Here is a 27583-nt window from a genome sequence, read left to right as displayed (position 1 = left end):
TATACAGCGCTCGCATCTCTGCTCTGTACTCCGGCCAGTGATATGAATAGAACATCATTCATATTTCCCTCAGAGCTGTGATTGGCTGCCACCATCCGGCTACAGCTCTTTGCGGAAAATATGAATGATGTTCTATTCACATCACTGGCCGGAGTACAGAGCAGAGATGTGAGCGCTGTATAGAGCCGCTCTGCATCTCTACTATATTATGGACGATCGTATCGGGTGTCAGGACTGACACCCGGGGCGATATGTCTATTAGTACAGGTACTACTACTCCCATAATGGAACAGTGTGTTCCATGCTGGGAGTAGTACTACCTAAAAAAAAAAAAAAAAAATAGAGAAAAAAGTGAAACACACACACACTATATTAAAAAATAATAAAAATATTGTTATAAAATATATACATTTCATTTAATAAAAATTTTCCATCACTGCTGCATCCTTTTTTTTTTTTCTTTTTTTTTTTTTTGTGCTGAACAAATTTTTGGTACCAGAAAAAACTGCCAAGGTGCAACTTCCACACAAATGAAAAAACGCAAGAAAAAACGCCAAAAAAACACCAGACGCAGGACATTGCACTGGCGCTTTTTCAGGCATTTTTTTCCAACCCAAAAGACGCAGCACAAAAAAACAAGAAGAAACTTAGTCTTAAGGTGTTAAATATGTCAGAACAAAATAGCATCTGTCAAAAAAAAATTATTACATTTTGAATTCCACTTCCACTTTGATTTAATTTCTGTGAAACAAACAGGGCTCGAGTCCTGCAGGAACGGCGTTCCTTTGTTTTTTCCACAGGAGGAATGCCGTCCCTGTTACTTTAGTCCTGCAGGACCGACCTCTCTGTTCTTACCCTCCCTCTGTCTCCTCCCCTGGCCCGGACTGCTAGATGCTGGAGGTGTAGGACCTGTGATGATGTCACCATCACATGTGGGGGCGGAGCTTAGCTGTGGAGGAGAGAAAAGATCATGGTTGAAGGACCTGTGTGATGCTGTGGAGGAGGCGGGGCTGAGCTGGAGGAGAGGTCACATGTCACATGTAATTACCTGGAAGGAGATTTGTTACAGTGTGCCACCCCAGTAGTAAGGAGATTACATGTGGAGGAGGTTTGTTGCAGTGTCTCACCCCAGTAGTAAGGAGATTACATGTGGAGGAGGTTTGTTACAGTGTGTCATCCCAGTAGTAAGGATGTTACATGATGAGGAGGTTTGTTACAGTGTGTCACCCCAGTAGTAAGGAGATTACATGATGAGGAGGTTTGTTACAGTGTGTCACCCCAGTAGTAAGGAGATTACATAAGGAGGAGGTTTGTTACAGTGTGTCACCCCAGTAGTAAGGAGATTACATGAGAAGGAGGTTTGTTACAGTGTGTCACCCCAGTAGTAAGGAGATTACATGAGGAGAGGGATTGTTTCAGTGTGTCACCCCAGTAGTAAGGAGATTACATGAGGAGGAGGTTTGTTACAGTATGTCACCCCAGTAGTAAGGAAATTACATGATGGGGAGGTTTGTTACAGTGTGTCACACCAGTAGTAAGGAGATTACATGAGGAGGAGGTTTGTTACAGTGTGTCACCCCAGTAGTAAGGTTATTACATGAGGAGGAGGTTTGTTACAGTGTGTTATCCTGATGATAGGGACATAAGGAGGTTTTTGTTACAGTGTATTATCAGAATGATAACCCCTTAAGAACATTGGGGGAGATGTATAAAGACCTGTGCAGAGGAAAAGTGGAGCAGTTGCCCATAGCAACCAATCAGATCGCTGCTTTCATTTAAAAAAATAAAATAAAGAAGCGATCTGATTGGTTGCTATGGGCAACTGGTCAACTTATCCTCTGCACAGGTTTTAATAAATCTCTCCCATTAGAGGTAAATATACATCTTGGTGCCCTGGTACTTAAAGGGGTACTCCTACCCTAGACATCTTATCCTCTATCCAAAGGGATAAGATGTCTGATCGCGGGGGTCCCGCTGCTGGGGACCCCCGCGATCTCGGCTGTGGCACCCCGCTGTCATCACTGCACAGAGCAAACTCGCTCTGTGCGTAATGACTGGCGATACAGGGGCCGGAGTATCATGACTTCACGGCTAATAGTCATTTTTATTACTTTGAGGGGTACAGTTCATATAATGAGTGGGTTCTAACACGTAGGCCCCTCAGATCCACTTCTGAACTGAATTGGTCTCTAAAAATATAAAATTTACAAAATTGTTGCCAAATTTCTAAACCCCGTCAATGTCCTAAAAAAGTAAAATAACATTTAACAAATGATGTCAACAAAGAGTAGACATAGATGCACATAAATACCTAATGTATGTGGCATAAATTATATATATAATCCTATATCTTTCTTACAAGTAAAGAATCTGGAATAAAAAAAAAATCCTAACTTTTCACACAATTATTTCAGAGTATTTCACACAAAACTGCAGAATGTAGTTGCCCATAGCAACCAATCATATCACTTCTTTCATTTTGAAAAGGCCTTTGCAAAATTAAAAAAAAGTGATCTGATGGACGGGTTTTTATCAATCTCCCCTAAGGGAAAAAGAAAAAAAACTTTTTTTTATATATCAAATGGATCCGGAAAGTTAAACAGATTTGTAAATTACTTCTATTAAAAAAAATCTTAATCCTTCCAATAGTTATTAGCTTCTGAAGTTGAGTTGCTGCTTTCTGTCTAACTGCTTTCTGATGACTCACGTCTCGGGAGCTGTCCAGCTCCTATGGGGATATTCTTCCATCATGCACAGCTCCCGGGACGTGACATCATCATTGAGCAGTATTATCTGAAGATAACTATTGGAAGGATTAAGGAACCAGTTGATATATAAAAAAAAAGTTTTTGCCTGGAATACCCCTTTAACCTCTTAAGGACCCAGGACGTACGGGGACGTCCCCGCACCCTGGGCTTTAAGGACCCAGGACGTCCCCATACGTCCTGGTGTTTTCCGGTCCCTGCCGCGTGCCGGGCAGAGATCGGAACCGGATGCCGAGGGGGGCCATGTAGGCCCCCCATGTCGGCGATCGCCGCAAATCGCGAGGGAAATCACCCTTGCGATCTGCGGCGATACCGGGCTGATCGTGTCTCTGGGACCCTACCGCCTGGTAATTTTGCATGATCCTGGCTGTCACAGACAGCCAGGACCATGCTAAAGTATAGGAGCGAGGTGGCAAGCCTGTCACCTCCTCCGATCCCCTGCGATCCGTTGGTTAGTTAACCGACCAATCGCAGGGGGAGGGGCGGTTACTTCCTCCCGCCATGCCCAGCCCCTTGAAGTCCGGAGAGGATGGGAGGAAGACCGGAGGATGCGGCGGGGGACAGGGGAGTGCTGGGGCCCGGCCTCGGTACTTACCTCATCCCTGAAGACCCGGATCCCGGCGATGAAGACGGCGGCGGCGGCGACAGTTGAGTTCCTCTTCAGCCGCGGTCGGGCCCTTTACAGCAATGCACATCGCCGTAAAGCGAGGTGCATTGCTGTATTGGGACCCTGTATACTACAACTCCCAGCATGCCCAGACAGCCCTTGGCGTCTGGGCATGCTGGGAGTTGCAGTTTTGCAACTTCTGGAGGTCCACAGTTTTGGGACCACTGTGCCCTTCCAGATGTTGCAAAACTACACATCCTCAGCATGCCCTTACTGTCCAGGCATGCTGGGAGTTGTAGTTCTGTAACATTTGGCCCTTCAGATGTTGCAGAACTACAAATCCCAGCATGCCTGGACAGTTTTGGCATACTGGGAGTTGTAGTTTTGCAACATCTGGAAGGGCACAGATTGGGAACCACTGTATTAGTGGTCTGCAAACTGCAGTCCTCCAGATGTTGCAAAACTACAACTCCAAGCATGCTGGGAGTTGTAGTTTGGCAACATCTGGCTCTAAAGATGTTGCCAAACTACTACTCCCAGCATGCCTGAGAACATTTTCTGTTTCCTAACTCAGTGTTTCCCAACCCGTGTGCCTCCAGCTGTTGCAAAACTATAACTACCAGCATGCACTGATAGACTGTGCATGCTGGGAGTTGTAGTTTTGCAACAGCTGGAGGTCCCCCCCCCCCCCTGTGACACATGGGCAGGGGGCTTACAGTGAGTATCAGGCTGCAAGTTTGCAATGCAGCAAATTTTGCGCGGCAGCTCAAACTCGCAGCGGGAAACTCGCTGTAATCCCCCGCCCATGTGACTGTACCCTAAAAACACTACACTACACTACACACAATAAAATAAAAAGTAAAAAACACTACATATACACATACCCCTACACAGCCCCCCTCCCCAATAAAAATGAAAAACGTCCGTTACGCCACTCTTTCCAAAATGGAGCCTCCAGCTGTTGCAAAACAACAACTCCCAGTATTGTCGGACAGCCGTTGACTGTCAAAGCATGCTGGGAGTTTTACAACAGCTGGAGGCACCCTGTTTGGGAATCACTGGCGTAGAATACCCCTATGTCCACCCCTATTCAAATCACTAATTCAGGCCTCAAATGCGCATGGCGCTCTCACTTCGGAGCCCTGTCGTATTTCAAGGCAACAGTATAGGGTCACATATGGGGTATCGCCGTACTCGGGAGAAATTGCCTAACAAATATTGGGGGTCTTTTTCTCCTTTCACCACTTATGAAAAGGTGAAGTTGGGGTCTACACCAGCATGTTAGTGTAAAAAAATAATTTGTTTACACTAACATGCTGGTGTTGCCCTATACTTTTCATTTTGACAAGAGGTAAAGGGGAAAAAAGCCCCCCAAAATTTGTAATGCAATTTCTCCTGACTACGGAGATACCCCATATGTGGGCACAAAGTGCTCTGGGGGCGCACAACAAGGCCCAGAAGGGAGAGTGCGCCATGTACATTTGAGGTGATTTGCACAGGGGTGGCCGATTGTTACAGCGGTTTTGACAAACGCAAAAAAACCAAAACCCCACATGTGACCCCATTTCGGAAACTACACCCCTCACGGAATGTAATGAGGGGTGCAGTGAAAATTTACACCCCACAGGTGTCTGACAGATCTTTGGAACAGTGGGCTGTGCAAATGAAAAATTTTCCACAGCCCACTGTTCCAAAGATCTGACAGACACCAGTGGGGGGTAAATGCTCACTTTACACCTTGTTATGTTCCTCAAGGGGTCTAGTTTCCAAAATGGTATGCCATGTGTGGGTTATTTTGCTGTCCTGGCACCATATGGGCTTCCTAAATGCGACATGCCCCCCCGAGCAAAATTTGCTCTCAAAAAGCCAAATATGACTCCTTCTCTTCTGAGCTTTGTAGTTCGCCCGTAGTGCACTTCAGGTCAACTTATGGGGTATCTCCATACTCAGAAGAGATGGGGTTACAAATTTTGGGGGGTATTTTCTGCTATTAACCCTTGCAAAAATGTGAAATTTGGGGGGGAAACACACCTTTTAGTGACTTTTTTTTTTTTTTTTTTTTACGTATGCAAAAGTCGTGAAACCCCTGTGGGGTATTAAAGCTCACTTTATTTCTTGTTATGTTCCTGAAGGGGTCTAGTTTCCAAAATGGTATGCCATGTGTTTTTTTTTGCTGTCCTGGCACCACAGGGGCTTCCTAAATGCGACATGCCCCCGAGCAAAATTTGCTCTCAAAAAGCCAAATATGACTCCTTCTCTTCTGAGAAATTGGGCTACAAATATAAGTATAAATTTTCTCCTTTTACCCTTTGTAAAATTGGGTCTACAAGAACATGGGAGTGTAAAAAATGGAGATTGTGAATTTTCTCCTTCACTTTGCTGCTATTCCTGTGAAACACCTAAAGGGTTAAAACGCTGACTGAATGTCATTTTGAATACTTTGGGGGGTGCAGTTTTTATAATGGGGTCATTTGTGGGGTATTTCCAATATGAAGACCCTTCAAATCCACTTCAAACCTGACCTGGTCCCTGAAAAATTGTGAGTTTGGAAATTGTGAAAAATTGGAAAATTGCTGCTGAACTTTGAAGCCCTCTGATGTCTTCCAAAAGTAAAAAAAAAACTTAAATTTTATGATGCAAACATAAAGTGGACATATTGTATATGTGAATAAAAAAAAAATAGCAGGACGCAGCAGGAGCCAGAAGTAGCGTGGACCTTGGCTCCCGGGAACAGGTAATTATAAAACCGGGGATGGGGGAGGCAATTGCCCAAAATCGTGATTATCTGCCGATAATATCGGCCAAACCAATAATCGGTCGATCCCTACTCGAGAATAATAGAATTTTTGAAGGTTTGCTCATCTCTAACTATAACCTGAACTTTGATCCTTTTTTCTTCACAGTTAGAAAAGGAGAAATTGATAAAAAGAAGTGAAATCCAGATTGACATGGTGACCTTGTATCTGCAGGAGGTGAGATCACATACATGACATTCACTAGAAGAGCAGCTGATAAGTACTAATAACGCTTGTCTATATATTATATTCGGAGTAAGGCTAGTTTTCTACACAGGTTTTACTGGCATTTTATATGGAGAACCGCCACTGCAGTTTTTGAGCCAAAGCCAGAAGTGGATTCAAAAGGAATAGGACATATAAAGGAAGGACTTACAGTGACCCCCCGACATACGATCATTTCAACATTTCAATTTTCCTCCGTCTGGAGAAAAAAAAGTTTAGTCTCAAGGGGCGACACGCCTTCTTTACCGTGAGGACTGTGAATTTATGGAACGGTCTACCTCAGGAACTGGTCACAGCAGGAACAATTAACAGCTTTAAAACAGGATTAGATACATTCCTGGAACAAAATAAGATTAATGCTTATGAAGAAATATAAAATCTCATCCCTTCCCCAATATCGCGCCACACCCCTACCCCTTAATTCCCTGGTTGAACTTGATGGACATATGTCTTTTTTCGACCGTACTAACTATGTAACATACGATGCTTTTCTATGTCGGGGCCATCGCACAAACGGCTATCCGGCAGCGCAGACTGCTTCAGCTGCCGCCGGATAGCCATTTACGGTGCCCCATGTGGTCCGCTGACGATCACTTACCTGTCCTCGGGGCTCCGGCACGTCCTGCATCGTCGGCACTCTCCATCGTCATCATCACGTCGCCGCGCACGTCGTCCCGTCATCCAATAGTCGACGTAGAGCAAGGATGACTGGGAAGCAGAGGCCTTGCCGGAGCGTCGGGGACACCCCGGGGATGCGGCGAAAGCGATGGAAGGCGACATCCAGGGCAGCGGTGACGTGCGATGACGATCCGGAGCGGTGGGGACAGGTGATTACAACTTCTTATACCAGTGGTCTTCAACCTGCGTTGGCTGTCCGGGCATGTTGGGTGTTGTAGTTTTGCAACATCTGGAGGTCTGCAGGTTGAAGACCACTGTCCTATACTTTACATTGCACGATGGTCCATTTGGAACGGATTACCATCGTATTTTGAGGGACCACTGTATACTTCTCTGTTTTACTGGATCCACTTCTAGCTGAAAAAATGCAGTGGAAGTTATCCAAAAAACGCCATAAAAAATCTGTGTAGAAACCAACCTTAAATGTGCTGTTATGCAACATTTTCCCACCTTGAGGTATAGCTAACACAATGAATTTCTGACTCCAGATCAGCCATATTAACCAACCTTTTCTTTGTAGTTGGGACAAGACTGTCAATCTTTCATTCTCTGTTGAACAAGATAATAAAGTCGAGGACCTGAAACCAGCCATAGTGAAAATCTACGATTACTATGAGACAGGTAAGATGGGATTAGAAAACTGTAAGACAGTGGTCTCAAACTGTGGCCCTCCAGATGTTGCAAAACTTCAACTTCCAGCATGCCCGGACAGCCAACGGACAGCTCTCTGCTGACACCTCTGTCCATGTCAGGAACTGTCCAAAGCAGGAGAGGTTTGCTATGGGGATTTGCTCCTACTCTGGACAGTTCCTAAAACGGACAGAGGTGTCAGCAGTGAGCACCTTGGTCAGACAAAAAAGAAATTCAAAGAAAAAAGAACTTCATCTGGAGTATACAGCAGTATTGTAAGGATTAAGATTTTTAAATAGAAGTAATTTACAAATCTGTTTAACTTTCTGGCACCAGTTGACTTAAAAAAAATATATATATTTTCCACTGGAGTGCCCCTTTAAGCCAAACCCTTATAGCAGCAAAAAGTTGAATGTCCAAATGGGCTTTATATGGGCACCTCATTAAAACCAGTCCCTGCTATTGCACTCCTTATGATGAATAAAAAATCTTTCTAAATCTTTTCTACATTGTTTTAAAAAAATGAAGTTTTCTATGTTTTATTTTGTGTTTAGAAAAGCTGCCACTAGGTGTCTCCATACTTGTCCAAAGCACATCCCCCCCCCCCCCCCTTCTCATGCACAAAGTTGGGACTTCTGTTGGCCTGACAGAAGTCCAAAATCAGAAAATGCCGTCTGGAATGCTGAGGGGGGTGTGTGTAGCCTTATCCAATCATAGCCCATCTCACACTGAACTGCTCTGGGCTGTGTGTAGCAGAGTGAGGGAGGAAGTTCTCCCCTGTATGGCTTCATATGATGTCACGCCTGCTGGGGAACACCCCTTCCCAGTCTGTGAATCTGACTGAGACTGAGCAGAAAATACAGAGGAATATCAAGGTGGAAAACTAACAAATAATAAAAATAAAGGCAGGGGGTGGTTTATCATGATGGGGGCAGAGAACTGGGGGGATTATAAAATTTAACAAGATCGTGGGACATACTCTATAACTCGTGAAGAACGTTCAGAAGAACCCTTCAATTTCTTCTATTCATCTTGTTGGTTCTTGTACATTTCATGTGGATCCTTACATGGATAAACACTTTCTAGGCTCACACTGACTGTTGTGCTCTGACTGGTTCAGGGTCTGCTCGGGTTTTTTTTATTTTATTTTTGCGTAAAATGGACCCTAAACGGGCCGGAGCACAACTGACACCACCAGGTCCACATTTATCCCATTAAGTAGAATGGGGTCCATCAGATGTACTGTATTTTAGGGGAGTTGAGCGGAATAAAAAGATTGGTCATGCAGTATTTTTTCTCCACTAAACCCCCGTCTTTCCAATGGAGCAACCCTTTAACTCCCTGTGAACCGAGTATACAGAAATATATGAGATCTATAGGTTTCCCAGCCTATGTGGCAAGTCACATTTAGCACAACCGCAGCAGGTTTCTCGCAGCCAAAATTCCACTTGCGTTTTTCCATGGAGGAAATTCTGCTTACGTAATTTCGCAAACAAAAAAATTTGCAAGCAAAATTTAAGCTACGGGAAACCTGCTGTGATGTGCTATGTGTGACCCTACCCTAAAGGAAAGCAAGCGTGTGTTATACAAAGTCCTACAGTGTCTTAGGCTATGTTCACACACTATGCCAGAAAAATGTCTGAAGGTTTCATACTCATTTTTGCCTGTAAAAATTTACTTTTCCAAAGCCAAACGAGTCTCAAAATACTGTGTGTGCACATAGCCTTAAAGGGCAGACATATGTATACATGATATTAAAAACAAATTCTAGTTTGGTTCATCTAAGGGACCAAGAAATGGCAGAATTGTTTATTTTCTCTGGATTGCCCTTATAGTAAAAGTTCATTTTAATGAAATACTTGTGTGTATTGAAAAATGTCAGCAAAACATTTAATAAAGTTTTATATTTATGTAAAAATAAAAGATAAAATATTGGCAGTGAAAGGGTTAAATTAGTGGTAGTCTCACTGGTTCCTTGCTTAAAATTGGAAGAATAACAGGAAAATATATGTAATTTTTACAAAGGTACAAGTATGCCATATGTGAACCTCAGTGGTGTACGGTAATCTATTAGGATTTGAATGTACTTGAGGCATAAAAGGGGCCTACACTGGTCATTGGGAATCCAAAGATGCCTTGTATATGTTGAGCATGAGCATCTTATAACCTCTGGGAAATCAGAGGGAGGAATCTTAACCCCTTAAGGACCAAGGACGTACCTGTACGTCATTGGTCCTGCTCTTCTGATATAACGCGGGGTTACACAGTAACCCCGCGTTATATCATGGCGGGCCCGGCGTCATAGTGAAGCCGGGACCCGCCTCTAATAGCGCGCAGCGCCGATCGCGGCGCCGCGCGCTATTAACCCTTTAGCCGCGCGCTCAAAGCTGAGCCGCGCGGCTAAAAGTGAAAGTGAAAGTTCCCGGCTAGCTCAGTCGGGCTGTTCGGGATAGCCGCGGCTAATCGCGGCATCCCGAACAGCTGACAGGACAGCGGGAGGGCCCCTACCTGCCTCCTCGCTGTCCGATCGCCGAATGACTGCTTAGTGCCTGAGATCCAGGCATGAGCAGTCATGCGGCAGAATCGTTGATCACTGGTTTCTTATGAGAAACCAGTGATCAACATAGAAGATCAGTGTGTGCAGTGTTATAGGTCCCTATGGGACCTATAACACTGCAAAAAAAAAAGTTTAAAAAAAAAGTGAATAAAGATCATTTAACTCCTCCCCTATTAAAAGTTTGAATCACCCCCCTTTTCCAATAAAAAAAAAAAACAGTGTAAATAAAAATAAAAATAAACATATGTGGTATCACCGCGTGCGGAAATGTCCGAATTATAAAAATATATCATTAATTAAACCGCTCGGTCAATGGCGTGCGCGCAAAAAAATTCCAAAGTCCAAAATAGTGCATTTTTGGTCACTTTTTATATCATTTAAAAATGAATAAAAAGTGATCAATAAGTCCTATCAATGCAAAAATGGTACCGTTAAAAACTTCAGATCACGGCGCAAAAAATGAGCCCTCATACCGCCCCATACACGGAAAAATAAAAAAGTTATAGGGGTCAGAAGATGACAATTTTAAACGTATAAATTTTCCTGCATGTAGTTATGATTTTTTCCAAAAGTCCGACAAAATCAAACCTATATAAGTAGGGTATCATTTTAATCGTATGGACCTACAGAATACATATCAGGTGTCATTTTTACCGAAAAATGTACTACGTAGAAACGGAAGCCCCCAAAAGTTACAAAACAGCGTTTTTTTTTCAATTTTGTCGCACAATGATTTTTTTTCCCGCTTCACCATAGATTTTTGGGCAAAATGACTGATGTCATTACAAAGTAGAATTGGTGGCGCAAAAAATAAGCCATCATATGGATTTTTAGGTGTAAATTTGAAAGAGTTATGATTTTTTAAAGGCAAGGAGCAAAAAACAAAAATGCAAAAACGGAAAAACTGAAGGGGTACTCCGGTGGAAAACTTTTTTTTTTTTTTTTTTTTTTTTTTTAAATCAACTGGTGCCAGAAAGTTAAACAGATTTATAAATTACTTCTATTAAAAAATATGAATCCTTCCAGTACTTATTAGCTGCTGAATACTACAGAGGAAATTATTTTCTTTTTGGAACACGGAGCTCTCTGCTGACATCATGACCACAGTACTCTCTGCTGACACCTCTGTCCATTTTAGGAACTGTCCAGAGCAGCATATGTTTTCTATGGGGATTTTCTCCTACTCTGGACAGTTCTTAAAATGGGCAGAGATGTCAGCAGAGAGCACTGTGCTAGTGATGTCAGCAGAGAACTCTGTGTTCCAAAAAGAAAATGATTTCCTCTGTAGTATTCAGCAGCTAATAAGAACTGGAAGGATTAAGATTTTTTAATAGAAGTAATTTAAAAATTTAAGAAGAAATGTGCAAAAAGACAGCGGTATGTAGAACTTCACCTTTATTGTATTCCTAGATAAAACCTCGACATGGAAACGTCTCAAATAACAATCGATAAAACCTCCTGGATAAGCAACATGATGCATTTCAGGTCCTGTCACCCTTCATCATGCATCTGATGAAGGGTCACATGACTTGAAACGCGTCATGTTGCTTGTCCAGGAGGTTTTATCGATTGTTATTTGAGACGTTTCCATGTCGAGGTTTTATCTTGGAATTCAATAAAGGGGAAGTTTTGCATACCGCTGGCTTTTTGCACATTTCTTCTTAAGTTGGAGGCTTCATATTGCCGTGCGGAGGATCGGGTGAGCTGACATCTCTCGGAATCACATAATTTACAAATCTGTTTAACTTTCTGGCACCAGTTGATCAAAAAAATTAAAAAAAGTTTTCCACCGGAGTACCCCTTTAACATTTGGCAATGACTCACTGACTACTTTATTAGGTACACCTTGCTAGTCCCGGGTTGGAGCCCCTTTTGCCTTCATTCTTTATGGCATACTTTCTACAAGGTACTGGAAACATTCCTCAGAGATTTAGCTTCACACAGACAAGATGACATCACACATTGCTACAGATTTGTCGGCTTTAAAGGGGTACTCCAGTGGAAACTAAATGTTTAAAATCAACTGGTGCCAAAACGTTAAACAGATTTGTAAATTACTTATATTTAAAAATCTTAATCCTTTCAGTATTTATCAGCTGCTGTATGCTCCACAGGAAGTTCTTTTCTTTTTGAATTTCCTTTCTGTCTGACCACAGTGCTCTCTGCTGACACCTCTGTCCATGTTGGGAACTGTTTAGAGCTGGAGAGATTTGCTATGGGGATTTGCTTGTACTCTGGACAGTTCCTGACATGGACAGAGGTGTCAGCAGAGAGCACAGTGGCCAGACATAAAACAACAATATAACTTCCTGTGGAGCATACAGCAGCTAATAAATAGAAGTCATTTACAAATCTGTTTATTTTTCTGGGACCAGTTGATTTAAAAAAAAAATTCGACCAAAGTGTACCCCTTTAATAAACGTAAGTTATTCATTTGTTTTCTTGTCTTTCAGATGAACATGCAGTTGCAGAATACAATTCCCCTTGCATTGGACATAACTAATACAAATCAAGGAAACAAAAACAATCAAAACTCATTATATGTGCACGTTTGTTAGCATTTTTACTGGGCCAGTGTATCTAGAAAGAAAACGATGCAAAAAAAACTATGTAACTCTGGACAGTTCCTGACTGGACAGAGGTGTCAGCAGAGAGCACTGTGGTCAGACAGAAAAGAAATTCAAAAAGAAAAGAACTTGCTGTGGAGCATACAGCAGCTGATAGGTACTGGAAGGATTAAGATGTTTAAATAGAAGTATGAATTCGGATAGAAAACAGACATGGTGCACATCTACAATCTTGTATAATGATCTGATTGCTTCTCAGCATAATATCAAAAACTAAAAGGTTGTTAGTATACATTTCTGATCAAAAAGTACAACCACTCGCCACGTCAAGGCCACCTATCCAGAGTGGGTCCCCAACGTCCCTAGCATAAAATGGCGCAGCACTGGGCGGCGACCACCACCGCCGCGACACCAGTGCCCACGGGGGGGAATGACCCACTGGCAGAGCAGCCCCAACGCCACTCAAACCAGTCTATGGGTCGCACCTCCCCGCAGACACGGCGCCACAGCAGCAACGGACACCGCACAGCACCACACCAATGGGAACAGGATGTTATAGCTCACTTACCATACTCTCCCAGTCAGACTGGGAGGCAGCTAGGAAAGAAATGGCCCATGTGCAGCTAACTACTACTTATATAGGGTTGGGCTGAGGGGGTGGGGAAGAGTGCAGCACATGTTCAAACAAAAAAATGAGGGGATAGAAAACACAGTGGTGCCGTGTCTGCGGGGAGGTGCGACCCATAGACTGGTTTGAGTGGCATTGGGGCCGCTCTTCCAGTGGGTCGTTCCCCCTGTGGGCACTGGTGTCGCAGCGGTGGTGGCCGCCGCCCAGTGCTACGCCATTTTATGCTAGGGACGTTAGGGACCCACTCTAAATAGGTGGCCTTGACGTGGCGAGGGGGCTTTGTACTTTTTGATCAAAACGTATACTAACAACCTGTTAGTTTTTGATATTATGCTGAGAAGCAATTGGATCATTGCACAAGATTGTAGATGTGCGACCATGTCTGTTTTCTACCTGACTACACTTTAAATAGAAGTAATTTACAAATCTGTTTAACTTTCTGGCACCAGTTGATTAAAAAAAAATGTTTTCCACTGGAGTTTTCCTTTAAGAACAGATGGGGAGAAGAATGTGTTTATGTGCTTCACTCCTCAGATTGCCGTGGTCTCTGTTCAGTTGCACTAGACAGGCTCCATAGACCAGTGTTTCTCAGCCAGGGTGCCTCCAGCTGTTGCAAAACAACAACTCCCAGCATGTCCTGACAGCCAAAGGTGTACTATAGTGGTACATGCACTTTATTGTGTTACTGCCCCTTTTGCATTGCTGGTAGTTATCATTGCCTGCTGGGAGTTTTACTCCTTCCCCAGCTACAGAGCCACAGGTTGCATATTATTGATCTATAGCAAAACCTGCTGGGAGATTTGGGTCAGTTTTGGTTTCAGTTTTCAGGCAAGCACTTCCTAAATTTTCGGTTTCGGCCCAGAATTTTAATTTTGGGTGCACTACTACTCTTTATGTAACTCCAGTGCTGCTGGTGGGGCTATGTTGTATACATAATTCCCAATAAAGTCAATGAAGGTTACGCAAATTCATTGCTTTGGCTTTCCTGACCACCTCCAGTGGCTGCAGACCTGCCAGGGGTGGACAGAAAACCCAATTGATGAGATGGGAATATGCCTTTAAAGGGGTACTCTGCTGCTCAGTGTTTGGAACAAATTGTTCCGAATGGTTAGAGCCAGCGCCGGGAGCTCATGACATCATGGCCCTGCCCCTCATGACATCACACCCCACTCCCTCAATGCAAGTATATAGGCTGTCACGCCCCCTCCCATAGACTTGCATTGAGGGGGCGGGGGGTGACTTCATGAGGGGCGGGGCTTTGACGTCACAAGCTCCCGGTGCCGACTCTAAGCATTCGGAACATTTTGTTCCAAACGCTGAGCAGCGGAGAACCCCTTTAATGTGTCTGAAACTAAAGACTGAGATGCTTTAGCCAATTCTCTGTATACATTCATATATTGTATACCAGCTTGTCGGTCATCGTACCTTGCAGATATTGACGTCATTCTAGGGTAAATAAAAAGTGGGAGAATTTGGGATGCAATGTGACAATGCTGAGGAAAAATGTTATGTTACTTAACATCTAAATCTTATATTATTTCCTCTTATTCCAGGTAACCGACTATATGTGCAATGTCGGCACGTCTACAGGCTTCAGAGCAGAAGTTCAATACCAGATTCATAAAAACCTAAATAAATAAAACATTTAGTTATATATGCAAAAGATGTCATGTCTTTTGTCTTACCTAAAACAATTCTTACTACACTCCAAAGGCACCATAGTGTCCCTCCACAATATGTCATTAGATATGGCCACAAGTTAGAAAGTACAAAGGATGAATTATGAGGTTAGGATATGAGGACGGGATATGAGGACGGGATATGAGGACGGGATGTGAGGACGGGATGTGAGGATGGGATGTGAGGACGGGATGTGAGGATGGGATGTGAGGACGGGATATGAGGACGGGATATGAGGACGGGATGTGAGGACGGGATGTGAGGACGGGATGTGAGGACGGGATGTGAGGACGGGATATGAGGACAGGATATGAGGTTGAGATATGAGGACGGAATATGAAGACGGGATATGAGGACGGGATGTGAGGACGGGATATGAGGATGGGATATGAGGACGGGATATGAGGATGAGATATGAGGACGGGATATGAGGACGGGATATGAGGACGGGATATGAGGACGGGATATGAGGACGGGATATGAGGACGGGATATGAGGACGGGATATGAGGTTGAGATATGAGGACGGGATATGAGGACAGGATATGAGGACGGAATATGGAGACGGTATATGAGGATGGAATATGAGGTTGGGATATAAGGACGGGCTAGGAGGTCAAGAGCGGCTAGTAAAAAGCTGGAACTGAAGCTACATAACCTGATGCAGCTACAGTCAAGCTCAACTATGAGTAAATGCACTTTGGCTTTGACCCAAACAAAAAACATTGATACCCATAATGCAAAAAGTCTGCTTTTATTTTATATAAAGAAAAGACATCGCAAATACAAATTTATCTTAGGTCGGATTCATAATATTCTGGTCAGTATTTTTAGCCAAGACCAAGTGTAGAACCAATGCAGAAAAAACTAGAATGGGAAGATTGGCACTTTTTTTGTATTTTGGATCCACTCCTAGTTTTGGTTATAAAGACTCACCAAAATACTGTGTGTGAACCCGGCCTATAGATGTGTGGAGACAAACTGAAGATTATGGAGGTGATGATTATGAAGGTCACGTGGATTACAATTACTTTTTGCTGTCTGTTTTGGTTTGTCTATTTATCTACGTAAAAATGGATATAGGAACAAAAAAATATAGTTCTAGACATAAGCTGTGGTTATTTCTCAGTATCCACGGATTATATTCCCTAATTACTCCTAACACCCCTCCTGCTCTTAAAAAAATCCAGTGTTTTAAAAAGCTCTGCATCATACCTTTCCCCTTGCTCACTTGCTCGGCGTCACTGAAGCTTGCGAGAGCTGTGCCTCGCCATACCCCGCATACACTTCCTGAGTTTGGTCTCCTGCCAGGCCGGGAGGAGACCAAACTAACTGTTTGACTTGCGGCAGGGAACAGAACAGAGCCACCTAGTGGCTGTTTTATGAATCACACGAAAAAACATATAAAGGTTGAGAATTTTAACAGCAAGTAAATAGCAAAGTGTCTTATAATTACATAAGGAACAATATATTAAAAGTTTTGTTTGGTGACAGGTTCTCTTTAACAAATATTAGTTTTAACAGTAGTTTTATAGGCCTGAGGATCGCCTAAACATGTGCACAAGATCAGAAGGTAAGGGACTCATAGGAAGAATCTACCAAGGCTTGCATGCCCATTTTCTGGTGTAAAAAAAAAAGCAAGACATTTTGTGCAAGCAAACAATATTTGTTTAAAAAAAAAAAAAAAAAAATTTGTTTTTTCTGTGTCTTTGCAAGATTTCCGGTGTAAGCATTGATAAATTCTCCCCCCCCAAGAGGTGCTGTCTTTTTGTCATTTTAGTTGCTGATCAACTTTATATATAAAGTTCTTGCCCTCCAGGGAAAGTGCAGATAGTCACCCAAATAGTAAAATCCCTATATCTCGAGAATTGTGAAGTATAGTAACAAAATGGAAACAGCTTTATATTTGGGGCTCCCAAGGCTACAAACTCTTAGAAATAAATAGATTTTTGTAAACTGACCCTGAGACTTTTTTTAAGCAGGTAACACATGTAAGAAGGAACGGGTAATGTTTTCTATGAAAACTTGGTCTGAAAATCAATGTTATGTGAGTTTAGTGACTCCCGATTTAGACTACAGGAAAACTAAACTACATGCAGAAAAAAGGTTTAATGCACACATACAGTGGCGTTGCGACCCGGGTGCGGGGGTTGCGGCCCGCACCGGGTGACACCAACCTAATGGGGTGACACCAAGACGCTGCGCAGCACCCCCCCAGCCTTCACCTGCGCTGTGCGCCCGTCCGACAGCACTCCCCCCCCCGGCATTCACCTGCGCTGTGCGCCTGTCAGCAACCACCCCCCCCCCGCCCTTCATCGCCGCTGTGCGCACGTCCGTCAGCTGCCCCCCGGCCCTCATCGCCGCTGTGCGCCCGCATGGGACGTCAGTGACGTCACTCGCAGGGCGCCAGGAGAGAAGGAGTGCTGCGCTGGATGGGTGAGTGTGTGTGTCTGTCTCTCTGTCTGTCGCTGTCTCTGTCTGTGTGTGACTGTCTGTGTGTGACTGTGTGTGACTGTCTGTGTGTGACTGTCTGTGTGTGACTCTGTGTGTCTGTATGTATGTGACTGTGTGTGACTCTGTATGTGTGTGTGTGTATGCATGTGACTGTGTGTGACTCTGTGTGTATGTATGTGACTGTGTGTGACTCTGTGTGTGTGTATGTATGTGACTGTGTGTGACTCTGTGTGTGTGTATGTATGTGACTGTGTGACTCTGTGTGTGTGTGTGTGTGTGTATGTATGTGACTGTGTGTGACTCTGTGTGTATGTATGTGACTGTGTGTGACTCTGTGTGTGTGTATGTATGTGACTGTGTGTGACTCTGTGTGTGTGTATGTATGTGACTGTGTGTGACTCTGTGTGTGTGTATGTATGTGACTGTGTGTGACTCTGTGTGTGTGTGCGTGACTGTGTGTGACTCTGTGTGTGTGTATGTATGTGACTGTGTGTGACTCTGTGTGTGTGTATGTATGTGACTGTGTGTGACTGTGTGTGTATGTATGTGACTGTGTGACTGTGTCTGTGTGTGTGTATGTATGTGACTGTGTGTGACTCTGTGTGTATGTATGTGACTGTGTGTGACTGTGTGTGTGTGTATGTATGTGACTGTGTGTGACTCTGTGTGTGTGTGTATGTATGTGACTGTGTGTGTGTGTATGTATGTGACTGTGTGTGACTCTGTGTGTGTGTGTATGTATGTGACTGTGTGTGACTCTGTGTGTGTGTGTGTATGTATGTGACTATGTGTGACTCTGTGTGTGTGTATGTATGTGACTATGTGTGACTGTGTGTGTGTGTATGTATGTGACAATGTGTGACTCTGTGTGTGTGTATGTGACTGTGTGTGTGTGTTGCAGGGGGACCCAGGAGCGCTACACCCCTGCCCACAATCATTTCTTGTATTGGAATTATGTAGGAGGCCTTCTGGTGTGCCAAGTATGCCTTATTTTCTGTGTGTGTGACTCTGACTCTGTGTGTGTGTGACTCTGTGTGTGTGTGACTGTGTGACTCTGTGTGTGTGTGTATCTATGTGACTGTGTGTGACTCTGTGTGTGTGTATGTATGTGACTGTGTGTGACTCTGTGTGTGTGTGTATGTGACTGTGTGTGACTGTGTGTGTGTGTATGTGACTGTGTGTGACTCTGTGTGTGTGTATGTATGTGACTGTGTGACTGTGTTAGTGTGTGTGTATGTATGTGACTGTGTGTGACTGTGTGTGTGTGTATGTATGTGACTGTGTGTGACTGTGTGTGTGTATGTATGTGACTGTGTGTGACTCTGTGTGTGTGTATGTATGTGACTGTGTGTGTGTGTATGTATGTGACTGTGTGTGACTCTGTGTGTGTGTGTGTGTGTGTGTATGTATGTGACTGTGAGACTCTGTGTGTGTATGTATGTGACTATGTGTGACTCTGTGTGTGTGTATGTATGTGACAATGTGTGACTCTGTGTGTGTGTATGTGACTGTGTGTGTGTGTGTTGCAGGGGGACCCAGGAGCGCTACACCCCTGCCCACAATAATTTCTTGTATTGGAATTATGTAGGAGGCCTTCTGGTGTGCCAAGTATGCCTTATTTTCTGTGTGTGTGTGACTCTGACTCTGTGTGTGTGTGAGTGTGTGACTCTGTGTGTGTGTGTGTGTGTGACTCTGTGTGTGTGACTGTGTGTGACTCTGTGTGTGTGACTGTGACTCTGTGTGTGTGTCTGTCTGTGAGTGTGTGTCTCTCTGACTGTGTGTGTGTTTGTGTGTGTGTCTCTCTGTGTTGTATGTGTTTTTTTTTTGTGGGGGGGGGGGTGTTAAACAGCGATCTAATGTGGGGATTCTATGCTACCTAATGTGGGGAGTCTATGCTACCTAATGTGGGGAAACTGCTACCTAATGTGGGGAATCTGTGCTACCGAATGTGGGGAATCTATGCTACCTAATGTGGGGAAACTGCTACCTAATGTGGGGAATCTGTGCTACCTAATGTGGGGAAATTGCTACCTAATGTGGGGGAACATGTACCAAATGTGGGGAATCTATGCTGCCTAATGTGGGGAAAATATGCTACCTAATGTGGGGGAACTGCTGCCTACCTAAAGTGGGGGAACTGCTGCCAACCTAATGCTCCCCCCTGGCAGTAGCACCCTCATCATCCACCAACACCCCCCCCCCCCCCACCAGCAGTAGCACCACCATCTGCAGATCCTGATGGTGGATGATGGCGGTGCTCCTGCCAGGAGGATGATGCTGTGGATGGATGATGGGGGTGATACTGCCAGGGGGGATGGCCAGTTGCACCCTCATCATCCTCCAGCAACACCCCCTCAGTAGTAGCACCCCCATCATCCACTAGCAACACCACCAAAACCCCCCTCCCGTGGTAATAGCATCAGCTAACGGATTTTGAGGGGTGTTACTGCAGTTGTGGTATTATATTCAGAGGGTGCACTGTATGGCAACGTTAAATTCAGAGGGCGCAGTTTGTGGTAGTATTATATTCAGAGGGTACAGTGGGTGGTAGTATTATATTCAGGGGTACAGTGTGTGGCGGTATTATATTCAGGGGTACAGTATGTGGTAGATTTATATTCAGAGGGTACAGTATGTGATGGTATTATATTCAGAATATACAGTGTGTGGTAGTATTATATTCAGAATGTACAGTGTGTGGTAGTATTATATTCAGGGGTACAGTATGTGGCAGATTTATAGTCAGAGTGTACAGTATGTGTTGGTATTATATTCAGAATGCACAGTGTGTGGTAGTATTATATTCAGTGGGTATGGTGTATGGAAGGTTTATAATCAAAGAATATAGTGTATAGTAGTATTATATTTAGAGGATACAGTGTCTGGCAGGTTTATAATAATACTTGTTTTCATATAGAGGATGAGAATGCGCTGACATAGTGAGGAGACGTCTGGGCGTCACATTCTACAGACAGAAGTTTTAGCTGGACCAGGCGGTATGTACCATCTGAATTAGATAAGAAAAGACTATAGAGAAGACGTCACCTGTAATCACTGATATCATTGTACATTCTCCTCTCTGTGTCCTATCAGAGCTGTAGTCGCTTGTAAGTTCTACAGTTATGGTGAGTGAAACTACAACTCCCAGCATAACCTCACCACTGCTCAAAGGGGTACTCTACTGGAAAACATTTTTTTTTATCAATTGGTGCTACAAAGTTAAACAGATTTGTAAATTACTTCTATTTAAAAATCTTAATCCTTCCAGTACTTATTAGCTGCTGTATAAGTGATTCACAGGAAGTTCTTTTCTTTTTTAATTTATTTTCTGTCTGACCACAGTGCTCTGTGCTGACACCTCTGTCCATGTCAAGAACTATCAATAGTAGGAGCAAATCCCCATAGCAAACCTATCCTGCTCTGGACAGTTCCTGACATGGACAGAGGTGTCAGCAAATAGCACTGTGGTCAGACTGGAAAGAACTACACAACTTCCTGTGGAGCATACAGCAGCTGATAAGTACTGTAAGGATTAAGATTTTAAATAGAAGTAATTTAAAAATCTGTTTAACTTTCTGGCACCAGTTGATATAAAAGTAAATGTTTTCCAGTGGAGTACCCCTTTAAGTAATTCTGGGAGCTGTATATTTAAATGGTGAAAACTTCTTTAACCCCTTAACGACGCAGGACGTATATTTACGTCCTGCGCCGGCTGCCGCAATATGAAGCGGGATCGTGCCGCGATCCTGCATCATATCGCGGCGGTCCCGGCGCTCATCAACGGCCGGGACCCGCGGCTAATACCACACATCGCCGATCGCGAAAGTTGACCGCAACTTCTAAAGTGAAAGTGAAAGTGACCCGGCTGCTCAGTCGGGCTGTTCGGGACCGCCGCGGTGAAATCGCGGCGTCCCGAACAGCTGATCGGACACCGGGAGGGCCCTTACCTGCCTCCTCGGTGTCCGATCGACGAATGACTGCTCCGTTCCTGAAATCCAGACAGGAGCAGTCAAGCGCCGATAATGCTGATCACAGGCGTGTTAATACACGCCAGTGATCAGCATAAGAGATCAGTGTGTGCAGTGTTATAGGTCCCTATGGGTGGTGGAGGATTTTTTTGGGCGGTATAATGGGCGCTCTGTGGTGATGGGGAGGTCGGTATCGAGCGTTGACCTGGATCTGTATACCGATGCGGCTGGGGCCTGCGGGTTTGGGGCTTACCTTCAGGGTCAGTGGTGTGTGGGGCAATGGCCGGAGGTATGGCGGGAGACGGGGCTGACTAGGAACCTTGCGTTCCTGGAATTGTTCCCGATCGTGGTTGCAGTGTTTGTATGGGGGGAGCTGTTTCGCAATAGGAAGGTGTGCTTCCATTGTGACAACCTGGGGGTGGTTTTGGCTATCAACAACCAGACGGCGAGTTCTCCCCCAGTGGTCACGTTGCTGAGGCGATTAGTGTTGAGGGTGCTAGAGCTTAATTCTCAGGTGGTGGCGTTGCATGTGCCGGGGGTGGATAATTCGGTGGCTGACGCTCTCTCTCGCTTACAGTGGGACCATTTCCGGGAACTGACGCCGGAGGCCGAGGTGACCGGCCTTCCGTGTCCGGAATGGCTGTGGCGTCTGGTTTAGAGGTGGCGCTCGCTTTAGTCTGTCGGTCAGTAAGCCAGGCTACTTGGGCTTCTTATCGACGCTGGTGGTCGGACTGGGAGACGCTACTGGTACAGTTGTCGTTTACGGGCGCCCCTGCAGATTGGGAGGCGGCCCTATTATATTATGTTGGTAGGGCGTTTTGCGAGGGCGTGTCTCCGGCAGGGATTAGCCATCGGATGTCGGCTTTTGCGTTCTGGTTCAAAGTTCGTGGTTTGCCGGACGTCTCTAAGTCGTTTTTGGTGCGTCAGGCACTGCGTGGGTTTCGGAGGGGGGCGGTGTCCAGGGATTTGAAGCGTCCGGTGACTTTTCCGCTTTTGTGTCGGTTGGGGGCGGTGTTGGAAGGGATTTGTTTTTCGGATTACGAGCGTTGTTTGTTTTGATTGGCGTTTGTCTTGGCGTTTTTTGGGGCATTTCGGATTTCGGAGTTGGTGGCCCCCAGTAGGCAGCGTGTTGTAGGCTTGCTTTTTTCGGATGTTAGTTTGGAAGGTGGGGTTTTGCGTTGTTTTCTGCGCCGTTCAAAAACGGATCAGGAGGGTCGTGGGGTTACTGTGCATTTGGCGGCCTTACAGGGCTCGGATATGTGTCCGTTTTTTTGCTATACGGCTTTTTTGGAGGTGAGGGTTGTGGGTCCTTTATTGGTTCATGCAGACGGGAGTTTTTTATCGCGTTTTCAATTCGTGGGGGTTTTTCGGAAATGTTTGGCTGCGGTGGGTTGTGTGGCACGGGATTATAGCTCGCATTCGTTCCGCATTGGGGCGGCTACCGAGGCGTCTTGTTGGGGCTTGGGACCCGAGATCATTAGGCGGATTGGGAGGTGGGAGTCGGAGAGGTTTCAGTTGTATGTTCGTCCTCATTTGCTGTGATTGTTGTGTGTTGGGGGAGTGCGGTTTGTATTTTGTTATTGTTTTTTGTCTTTCAGGTGGTGGCCCGGGACTTGTGTGGATTATCGGCCACTCCTATGTGGTGAGGGGTGGGGTGCGGGCTGGTGTTCGTCCGGCGGGCCGGCAGTTGGGCTTGGCGAGTTCGGCAGGTCAGGTCCACTGGTTGGGGAAGAGTGGAATGCGGTGGGCGGAGTTGTTGGCCAGGGTTCAGTTTTTTGTACACTTGGACAGAGCCCCCAACGTCCTTGTCATACACCTAGGGGGGAATGATTTGGGTGTGAGGAGATCCCGGAATCTGACCCGAGACATCAAGCTGGACTTGCTGCGATTGTGGTCGTCCTTTCCGGGCCTGATCATCGTGTGGTCTGAAAGGGTGGCCAGGAGGAAATGGAGGCAGGCCAGGTCTGTGGTTGCCATAAATAGAGCACGGATTAAACTCAATAAGGCGGTGGGCAAATTCGTGGCCCGTAATGGTGGCCTGGTGGTGTGTCATAGAGAATTGGAGGGGAGCTCTTCGGAGTTCTTGGATGATGATGGCGTTCATCTGAATATTTTTGGTATGGATCTGTGGATCTTGGAGATTCGGGAGGTGGTGGAGCGAGCACTTAGTCTGTGGCGGAACGGGGACAAGTGAGGAGTCACTTGTCGCCGTTGTGGCGGTGGCAGGAGAGAGACCTGGAGGTAAAAGTGGATGGCATGGAGGTGATGGGATACAGTGTGGAGGTGGGCTGGGAGCGGTCCCAGCCCGATGGAAAATTCTGCAAGGGAACATGGGTTCCCAGGATGGTTGGGGGGCCTCACAAAATGGTGCTCCTGTGCAGGCGCTAACGGCTAGGAGCAAGTGAGGCCCCATTCTAGCTTGGGCTCGGTAACAGTGCCTTCAGGTCCTCCTCCTGTATTAGGGACATGTTAATTGGTTAACTTATGTTAAGAATGTTTTATTCAATGTTATGTATGATGTTCATACAAGGTTGCCTTACAATGTTTTATTGTTATTTATGGTTTGATATTTAATAAAGGGGCTGCTGTGGCCTTGTTACCACCAACACTGTGTCTGTCATGTTTAAGGTAAGGGATTCCTCGTTACAAAGGGGGGCTTTGGGGGGTTGGTGGATGGTAGGCTTTAGTAGCTATAATATCCCCTAGTCAAGACCAATATGGCTGCATTCGCACTACGTTTTGTCCATACGGGGACCAGATCAAACTTGGGGATGGGAAAACCGGGCGCTCTCGTATCCCAGACCCGACCCCTATCTCATTCATTTGAATGAGCCGACTGGAGTCAGATAGTGACTCCGGTCGGCTCATTTATGCCCCGTATCCGGTTTTCATACCACGCAGTCCAGCCCGAAAACTGGATATGGGGCAAAAATGAGCCGACCGGAGTCACTATCTGACTCCGGTCGGCTCATTCCAATTAATGATATGGGGTCCAGCTGTGATATGGGAGTGCCCGGTTTTCCCATCCCCCAGCTGGATTCGGTCCCCATATGGACGAAACGTAGTGTAAATGCAGCCTAAATGAGAGTGGGACTAGCACTACTCTGTGCTCACTCCTGTCCTATCAGACTGCAACATGAAAAACAGAGAGGAGGGGCTTACAGAGCAGCCTGCAGTGATTGGATGAAGAGACACAGAACAGCAGGAAGTGAATTCATGGTGAGTGAGGGCAGGCTCAGTGCTTGCCTCAGACATGCCCCTTCCTGAGAAGTGGATGTCAGAATAAGTGAGCAGCAGTTCAGAGGGATTTGTTTGCCAAACACAGAAGCTAGACACATGAAAAAGACATGTAAAGAATCTGAATCGAAAATTAACAATGAGATTTACCTGGGGTTTTGTTGGTTGAGAACCAGCGGCTGTGAGGGAAAAGAACAAAAATGATTCTAACCGGACAGTATACATTATAGTTGTGCCACCAAACATTGGAAACCACCTGACAATATTCCATGCAATATTTTTATTCTGGTCTACCACTTGCGACATTTCAAAGGGTGACAACTACTAATGGCAGCCATTATACTGTATAAACAACTGGACAGATTTGCCATTAAAATGTATCTAAATATGTCACCTTATCTACAGGCCGCACATTTACAGGTCCTAACTTTAAAAAGTCAAAATGGCCTAGGAATTGTGCTGTTCAGCTGATAGAGCCATGAAAGAGTAGAGTGCAGTGTTTCCCAACCAGGGTGCCTCCAACTGTTGCAAAACTACAACTCCCAGCAAGCCTTTGGCTGTCCAAGCTTGCTGGTAGTTGTAGTTTTGCAACAGCAGGAGGCACCCTGGTTGGGAAACGCTGGTACAACGAGTCATAGTATTCCAGATTAAGCTAAATAATGTTTAGTGGTTTCACTCTGGGATCGTCCTTTGCTGTAGCCAAAGGACATGTTTTTTCGCAATAAACCAGCAAACAGCAAGTCCTTTCTGCAATTCTGGCTCCTCGCCAGGTTTATTAAGCAGGTAGCAGGATAAACAAAAATAAACAAAACATAAAAATAACCCCTAGGCCGTCTAGCCACTTCACTACACATGAAGCATGCCCTGACTATTAACTAGGGGGCTTTTCCTCGCCAGTTTAAACACAATGGGGAGATTTATCAAAACCTGTCTAGAGGAAAAGTTTCTAAGTTGCCCATAGCAACCAATCAGATCGCTTCTTTCATTTTTGAAAAGGCCTCTGAAAAATGAAAGAAGCGATCTGATTGGTTTCTATGGGCAACTCAGGAACTTTTCCTCTAGAAAGGTTTTGAGAAATCTCCCCCAATTTATCAATTTTGCCTGTTGACAGTTTCTTTTTACCCTTTTTTTTCACTTTGGTTTTCGTGGACATGCACCAAATTTATCATTTGGTGCAAGTTGTTAGTAATTTTGGCTCAAATGTTGGAATCAGCCGTTCACAGCGCCTTTTACACAGAACTTACCGCCACAGAGGACGCGTATATTACCCTGTAGAGCAGCCATTTCGGAGTCCCTCCTGCAGTATATCAGCAAGCGACATGAGGTATTTTCTTTTGTGGGGTTTATAGCCACCATGTGAAATAGATTTTATTTTCAACTTGGGCAGTTTTTAAAAATGAAAGTGTAGACCCTTTAAAAAACGATAAAGAAGAAATTATAAACAGGGATCAGGAAAAAGCAAATATATTAACCTGTTAAGGACCCAGGGTGTACCTGTACGCCCTGTGTCCGCTCCCAACCTATAATCTACCGTCATAGAGGGTCGGGCCTGGCCTCTAACAACGGCCGGGCCCCGTGGCTAATAGCGTGCGGCATTGATCGCGCTGCCACGCGCTATTAACCCTTTAGACGCGGTGTTCAAAGTTGAATGCCGCGTCTAAAATTAAAGTGAAACCCTGCCGGTGAGCTCAGGGAGCTGTTCGGGATAGCCGCAGTGAAATCGCGGCAACCCGAACAGCTTACAGGACAGCAGGAGGGTCCCTACCTGCCTCCTCGCTGTCTGATCGCCGAATGACTGCTCAATGCCGGCAGAATCATCGATCAGTGGTTTCTTATGAGAAACCAGTGATCAATGATAAAGATCAGTGTGTGCAGTGTTATAGGTCCCTATGGGACCTATAACACTGCAAAAAAAAAAGTGAAAAAAAAGTGAATAAAGATCATTTAACCCCTTCCCTATTAAAAGTTTGAATCACCCCCCTTTTTTTGGGAGAGTGAGTTTTTCTGAAATGGTTTTTGGGGGGCATGTCACATTTAGGAAGCCCCTATGGTGCCAGAACAGTGGACCCCCCCACATGTGACCCCATTTTGGAAACTACACCCCTCACAGAATTTAATAAGGGGTGCAGTGAGTATTTACACCCCACTGACGTTTGACAGATCTTTGGAACAGTGGGCTGTGCAAATGAAAAATTACATTTTTCATTTTCACGTACCACTGTTCCAAAAATCTGTCAGACACCTGTGGGGTGTAAATGGTCACTGTACCCCTTATTACATTCTGTGAGGGGTGTAGTTTCCAAAATGGGGTCACATGTGGGTATTTATTTTTTTGCGTTTATGTCAAAACTAGAGATGAGCGAACTTACAGTAAATTCGATTTGTCACGAACTTCTCGGCTCGGCAGTTGATGACTTTTCCTGCATAAATTAGTTCAGCTTTCAGGTGCTCCCGTGGGCTGGAAAAGGTGGATACAGTCCTAGGAGAACTAATTTATGCAGGAAAAGTCATCAACTGCCGAGCCGAGAAGTTCGTGACAAATCGAATTTACGGTAAGTTCGCTCATCTCTAGTCAGAACTGCTGTAAAATCGGCCACCCCTGTGCAAATCACCAATTTAGGCCTGAAATGTACATGGTGCGCTCTCACTCCTGAGCCTTGATGTGCGTCCGCAGAGCATTTTACGCCCACATATGGGGTATTTCCGTACTCAGGAGAAATTGCGTTACAAATTTTGGGGGTCTTTTTTTTCCTTTTAACGCTTGTAAAAATAGAAAGTAAAGGGCAACACCAG

At 44.9% G+C, this 27583-nt stretch overlaps 1 protein-coding gene and 1 long non-coding RNA gene across 8 annotated transcripts in view; one reads left to right on the top strand and one right to left on the bottom strand.

The window, feature by feature from the left end:
• LOC130296354 (protein kinase C delta type-like) overlaps window positions 1-26181 on the bottom strand; it is a 33192-nt gene extending 7011 nt beyond the window's left edge. Inside the window, exons 1-2 of one of the 6 annotated variants that reach the window (XM_056547787.1) lie at window positions 26035-26181; window positions 24941-24969 (exon numbers count right to left, since the gene is read on the bottom strand). In XM_056547787.1, coding sequence (XP_056403762.1) covers window positions 24941-24969; window positions 26035-26146 — 141 coding nt within the window. In that variant the 5' untranslated portion in view covers window positions 26147-26181. Of the gene's footprint in view, window positions 1-708; window positions 1091-24940; window positions 24970-26034 lie in introns of those variants that run through there. The other 5 variants (XM_056547788.1, XM_056547789.1, XM_056547792.1 and 2 more) reach the window with 5 other exon arrangements.
• On the top strand, window positions 1006-15115 carry LOC130296359 (uncharacterized). 2 transcript variants are annotated; one of them, XR_008849194.1, is made up of 5 exons: window positions 1006-1108; window positions 6276-6344; window positions 7591-7691; window positions 12711-12981; window positions 15006-15115. It is a non-coding gene; the product is annotated as an uncharacterized LOC130296359 (long non-coding RNA). The 2 variants fall into 2 exon arrangements; XR_008849193.1 differs by having other exon boundaries at window positions 1060-1158.
• Window positions 26182-27583: the final 1402 nt, after the last annotated feature.

This window comes from Hyla sarda, chromosome 12, assembly GCF_029499605.1.
Source record: "Hyla sarda isolate aHylSar1 chromosome 12, aHylSar1.hap1, whole genome shotgun sequence".
NCBI lineage: Eukaryota > Metazoa > Chordata > Amphibia > Anura > Hylidae > Hyla > Hyla sarda.
The sequence above is the reverse complement of the archived record's forward strand: the minus strand, read 5'-3'. Positions and strand labels throughout refer to the sequence as shown.